Source organism: Salmo trutta, chromosome 27, assembly GCF_901001165.1.
Source record: "Salmo trutta chromosome 27, fSalTru1.1, whole genome shotgun sequence".
Classification (NCBI taxonomy): domain Eukaryota; kingdom Metazoa; phylum Chordata; class Actinopteri; order Salmoniformes; family Salmonidae; genus Salmo; species Salmo trutta.
This window is the reverse complement of record NC_042983.1, coordinates 13,384,131-13,390,168: the sequence shown is the minus strand read 5'-3', so window position 1 is coordinate 13,390,168 and position 6,038 is coordinate 13,384,131. Positions and strand designations below refer to the sequence as shown.

At 42.9% G+C, this 6,038-nt stretch overlaps 1 protein-coding gene across 3 annotated transcripts in view; it reads right to left on the bottom strand.

The window, feature by feature from the left end:
- Window positions 1–203: 203 nt before the first annotated feature.
- Window positions 204–6,038, bottom strand: part of LOC115164336 (calsenilin-like) — a 40,147-nt gene continuing 34,312 nt past the window's right edge. For all 3 annotated transcript variants that reach the window (XM_029716719.1, XM_029716721.1, XM_029716722.1), the window contains 6 exons: window positions 3,922–4,046; window positions 3,605–3,674; window positions 3,126–3,304; window positions 2,614–2,718; window positions 2,388–2,450; window positions 204–351 (listed from right to left, as the gene is read on the bottom strand). In XM_029716719.1, coding sequence (XP_029572579.1) covers window positions 304–351; window positions 2,388–2,450; window positions 2,614–2,718; window positions 3,126–3,304; window positions 3,605–3,674; window positions 3,922–4,046 — 590 coding nt within the window. In that variant the 3' untranslated portion in view covers window positions 204–303. The remainder of the gene's footprint in view (window positions 352–2,387; window positions 2,451–2,613; window positions 2,719–3,125; window positions 3,305–3,604; window positions 3,675–3,921; window positions 4,047–6,038) is intronic.

The following is a 6,038-nucleotide window of genomic DNA, read 5'->3' as shown; positions in this document are numbered from 1 at the left end:
AGCCATCCTAGATTAGGATGCACTAAATTGACTGTGTGTGTATGTCTGTGTGTGTGCGTGTGTGTGTGTGTGTTTGTGTATGTCTGTGTGTGTGTGTGTATGTCTGTGTGTGTGTGTGTGTGTGTGCGTGTGTGTGTGTGTGTGTGTGTGTGTGTGTGTGCGCGTGTGTGTGTGTGTGTGTGTGTGTGTGTGTGTGTGTGTGTGTGTGTGTGTGTGTGTATTGTGGGATTGGACAGGGGTTGTGTATAGACAGGAGGACGGGATCGGACGATGGGAGAATGACGTAGAATGTTCTGCTGGGCTCTAGAGGACGTTCTCAAAGAGCTGCATGGAGTTCATGATGTTCTCGTCCTGGAAGACAAACAGACAGGACAGACTGTTGAATGAAAGTCATGAGCCTGGTTCTTTGTTCACTTGGATTATTGGTCCACAAATTCAAACATTCAGCAAATCTTCCATTGACATCCAGGTAACACTTTACTTGAAAGGGGTTTACATAAGACATTCACAACACCTTTATGAACCCAGTCATAACACCTTCAAGATCTTTCTTGTCCCCACAATAAAATCTCCGTCCGCCTGTCTGTCCGTTCGTACGTTAGTCACATGCGATATCTCAGAGAGCACTGGCCCGATTTTGACAAAACTTGGGTGAATGATGCATCTTGCCATGAAGATCTGACATTTACAAAATTATACTGATTGCCCAAGGCGGGAGCTACACTAATTAACTGACATTTGCGAGTCACACCAGAGAGGAAGATGTGAAGTGAGAGGGATAATTGGGTCCAAAAAAACGCAGGTGGCGTTTTTTTTATTTATTTTCTTTTGGCTCACTAAGTGAGTAGTTTTTGTATGGAGGTCAATGAGAGACTGTCGAATTTGGTTAACAAACAATGTAATGGCTTATTTACTACATGTGGCTTATTTGATCAAAAATAAGTTTCGTAGTGCTTAGATTGTTATGAGTGTACTGATATAGGGGCGGCAGGTAGCCTAGTGGTTAGAGCGTTGAGCCAGTAACCGAAAGGTTGCTGGATCGAATCCCTGAGCTGACAAGGTAAAAATCTGTCCTTCTGCCCCTGAACAAGGCAGTTAACCCACTGCTCCCCGGTAGGCCATCATTGTAAATAAGAATTTGTTCTTAACTGACTTGCCTAGTTAAATATAAGTAGGACACCTGACATCCCAGCAACTTTGAAAAAAAAAACACTTTATATTGGAGTGAAGGCTATTCCATGCGAGAAATTGCCAAGAAACTGAAGATCTCGTACAACGCTGTGTACTACTCCCTTCACAGAACAGCGCAAACTGTCTCTAACCAGAATAGAAAGAGGAGTGGGAGGCCCCGGTGCACAACTGAGCAAGAGGACAAGTACATTAGAGTGTCTAGTTTGAGAAACAGATGCCTCACAAGTCCTCAAATGGCAGCTTCATTAAATAGTACCGGCAAAAAACCAGTCTCAACGTCAACAGGGAAGAGGCGACTCCAGGATGCTGGCCTTCTAGGCAGAGTTCCTCTGTCCAGTGTCTGTGTTCCTATGCCCATCTTAATCTTTTCTTTTTATTGACCAGTCTGAGATATGGCTTTTTCTTTGCACCTCTGCCTATAAGGCCAGCATCCTGGAGTCACCTCTTCCCTGTTGACGTTGAGACTGGTGTTTTGCCACCTGTTACTGCATTGACAGCCAACGGCCACCTATTTCTTTACCACTACATCACTGGTTCTGATGGTATTTGATGAAGACATTGACACTGTACTAGCTAAAACATGTCAGCTAGATAACAACATAGATGCAGTTCCCTTAGCACATGCTGCAAATATTGTGCATCACCAAATGTTCCTCTCTGGGTTCCCAGAAGCATTTCATTTTACTATGTGCATGTGACCATTACATTTTGACTATATGATTTGGTGCTTTCGTCACAAACTAAACAATTATTATTCTTAACCACTACCAGAAAAGTTCATAATTCAGTAAGCTAATAATGATAATTCCAAGGTGGCATCCTGCTATGTTGAAAGATCATGAGAGAGGACACAGAACACTCAATGCACACAGTCACTAACCACTTACCCTGTGCTGGTCCCAGCGTGTTATGTGAATAGTGTAACTGAGGATTGGGTACTGCGGCAGTATAAATACACATTTCCACTGTACATCTTATGACTAATGTTGAATAAATCTGTTAACGGTTTGTAATGAATGATACTGCAACACCCAACGGTGTTATGACTGGTTTCATAAAGGTGTTATGAATGTCTTATGCATACCCCCTTCAAGTGATTTTGTTAACATCATCTATGTCTTTTATTAATTATGTCAAAGTGTGAGGTAGCGCACAGGTCTGCTGTTGTGTTGATGCATATTTTGTAACTGTGGTACCTTCTGACAGGTCTCAATGAACTCCTCAATGGTCACCACTCCATCTCTGTTTCTGTCCATTTTCTGAAGAAAGAAGAAAGGAATGGAGGGAGGGAGGGAGAGAGGGAGGGCCAGAATGAATGAAGTAAGGAGAGAGGACGAGAGCATGTTCAGTGAGTAAGAAACATTTTGTTGAGGCGTGTGTGCATGTTGTGTGTGCATGTTGTGTGAGTGTGTTTGTGTGCACCTGGAAGAACTTATCCACATGTTCAGAGGGTGCCTCATCCCGTACACTTGGGTAGGTGTACCTGCCCATCATATCATAGATGGACTTCATAATAGCCAGCATCTCCTGAGAGAGAGGGAGACAGAGGGAGACAGAGAAAGAAAGAGAGAAGAGACAGAGGGAGAGAGGGGTCATAGTTTACCGTGATATATCTAAAGCTACAGATGTAGGATCTTAATTTGAGCCAGTTTGCAACAGCAGGTAAATAATCCTGCAGCAACAGGAAATGTGAATGATTATGTGGATAATAATGAATGGACATTTTTTTAGGGGTTGATACACTTTTCATTAGGGCAAATCAATTCTGAAATTTTAAGTGGAAAGCCTTTTTAAACCTTGAATACACTACAAGTTTGCATTTCCTGTGGTGCAGGAAAATTCTCAGTAACAAAAGAGTACTCTAATTAAGATCCTACATCTGTAGCCAATCATTTAGATATGTGGTGTTTCTATAGTAGCCAATCACAGTGTACCTCTTTAGTGATGTATCCATCCTTGTTGATGTCATACAGGTTGAAGGCCCAGTTGAGTTTCTCTGTGACTGACCCTCTCAGAAGAACAGACAGGCCGATCACAAAGTCCTCAAAACGAATGGAGCCATTTCTGTCCATATCAAACGCATTGAACAGGAAATGTGCATAGGTGGTGGCGTCTGTAGGATAGAGGGAGAGAGTGGGGTGGGGGGAGAAGAGAGGAACATAAGAAAGGAAAGATAGGGGAGGTAGTGTACAGGAAAAGGGTTGAAGAAGGGAGAGAGAGGTTAGGGGAAAAGGGATGAGGAGAGGAGAGAGGTGGAGGGGAGGAGAGAATGTTGGGGGTAGGCAGACATTCAAATAATCAGTAACCATAAGCTTTTCCTGTTATTCTCCCTGTAGTTCAGGTGTGATTTTATCATATTCCAGGCACAAAGAGCCAGAGAGTAGCTTCAATGGAGATAGTTCTATCCGCTCACCTCCTTGGGGAAAGAACTGAGAATAGATGGTCTTGAACGTCTCTTCATCAACCAAACCACTCGGACACTCCTACGAGAGAGAGAGAGAGATAAAGAGAGTTACAGGGAAATTAGCCATATGCCTATTAATGGTGAAGTAATTTCAGTACATCAATAAGCTCAAATCTACTCTAATTTATCCTACATTCTTATGTAGAACTCCAAACTGCCCACAAATAAAGATCCAAGCTCAACCTGCTTAAAATAAAGGCAAACAAATACCTCCCAAATACAGTCCTACAGCATCCCCACCCCATCCTCTCTGCTCGCCTACGTACATTCTTAAAGCCCCTGTATAGTGACTGGAGCTCCTTCTTGGTGAACTTCGTCTGAACCTGCAGCTGGTCCAAGCCTTCTGGCTGGTGACGAACTATAGACAGCTCCAAATCACTGTCACTACTGTCTGTAGGAGGAAAGAGCGGGGAAGAGGGAGAGAGAGAGGGAGAGAAAGAGAGAAAAGAGAAGGGGATAGAGAGAAGGAGAGGGTGAAGAGAGGGATGGGGAGACCATGGCAGGCAGGGAAAGAGAGGAAGAGGGAAAACAAATTGAAGAGGTGGAAAGAGGGAGATAAAAACAAAAAGAGGACTCAAAAAGAGAGGGAGGTACTTTCTTTTAAAGTGTGATCTTTGCAGAGAAACTACATTTTCTGTTAGTATTCACTTATTACATTTGAGTGAACAGGTGCCAAATTAGTAATATTCAATAGCAAGGCATTGAAAGAACTTAATTCTGAAATATCCAATGAAAGCCATGACTATGACTGATTTCATAGTATGTGTATTAGTCCTACTCGTTCTAACAAAGTAAGAGAAAGCACTAACACCGTGAGAAAGAAAAGCAAGACATAGCTCAAAAAAAGGGGAGTTTCTAGAAACCAAGAGATTTCTATTGCTTCCATACTCACCATCTTTAAACACGCACAACAGAGAGAGAGAGAGAGAAAGAGAGAGAGAGTGTGTGAGAGAGACAGTAAGAGAGATAGAGAAATGTAAAGACAGTTAACGGACTAAAGAGAGGTATACAGAGAATGAGAAAAGAGAAGAAAAAAAACAGAGAAAATGGTCAAGTCAAGTCAATAATTGTGGAACGCAGATACTGACTAGGGAGAACAGGAGAGGAACAGACAATCTATATAAATGCAGTTAGTCCCACTCTTTCCCTCCATACTCCCACCATACTACCTCTCTCTCGGACACTTTCTCTCTGTCTCCATCTCCCTCCATCCAACCTCTCTCTCCCTCTCACCATCCCCCTCTCTCTCCCCCTCTCTTTCTCCCTCCATCCCCATCTCTCTTACCAGTCTCTGTGATGTCGATGAGTCCCAGTAAGTGCATCAATTTGAGGAACATTAGTACAAGGCTGACTCCCACCTGACACTCAACTCCCCTTCTTCCTCCGTCTTTCCGTCTTTTTGTTTCCCCCAGCGTGAAAACTCTGTCTCTCTGTCCTCTCTCCCTCAGTTATCTCTCCCTCCGTACCCACTTTCCCTCTGCCAGTCTCTCAATAAAACACCATCTGTCTCTCAAACTAAAGACAGATATTGCTTTGGATCCTTGGGATGCTTTCAAGTTCCAGAGAGTTCTACAGTTCTAGAGAGAACAGTTCCAACTGGGATTCAGAGAGATTTAAGTTGAAGCCATGAAAAGCGATTGGACCAGATTCAAGCTCAATGATATCCGAAAGGACATAAAACAGCCTTTCAAATAAAACTGAAACTACATGGAACAAATACAATCCTTCTTTCCATGAGATTTCTTAAGCTGTTTTCCCAAAAGATTATTCCAATTGTTTACTTATTGTCCCGTCCTTTTACTCCCAAGTCCCGGGACATCCAGTTGAGAGGTTACTCATATCATCCCGCCGAATCAAACACCGACGAGCCAACAGACATGCGTCACTTAACCGTGTGAATTTACTCTCTTTCCATCCCTACTTATTTCCTTGGCTTCCCCTCCTCCTTTCATTCTCTTCGTCCCATTAACCTGTGGACTCCTGTCAAAACTACCCTCAGATACAGACAGAACTTACAACATTTATTTCTTTAATAATGGTGAAAAATCCCACACATTTAGGGACAGTTCCACCGACAAAGGAAATCCCACGCACCCTCTGCTTACAAGACAAATCTGTAACAAGAAGTCTGCATTCATTATGAAGATGTTTAACAAGATGTTTCCACAACATTAATGCAGTGCTTGTTAGTGAACCCATTTGCCATTGAGGACTCAGTGTAGATGGCTGCATCTCAATAGTCTGATGTCGTCTTCTTTCCTTCATCTGCTCTGATCTGACAGGTGGAAGCTGACACCCAATAGACATCCATCAAATTGCTTTCACCAAGCCTATGTTTTCAGATCAATGCAAATGAAGGAGGGGAGGCAAGGAAAGGAAGACT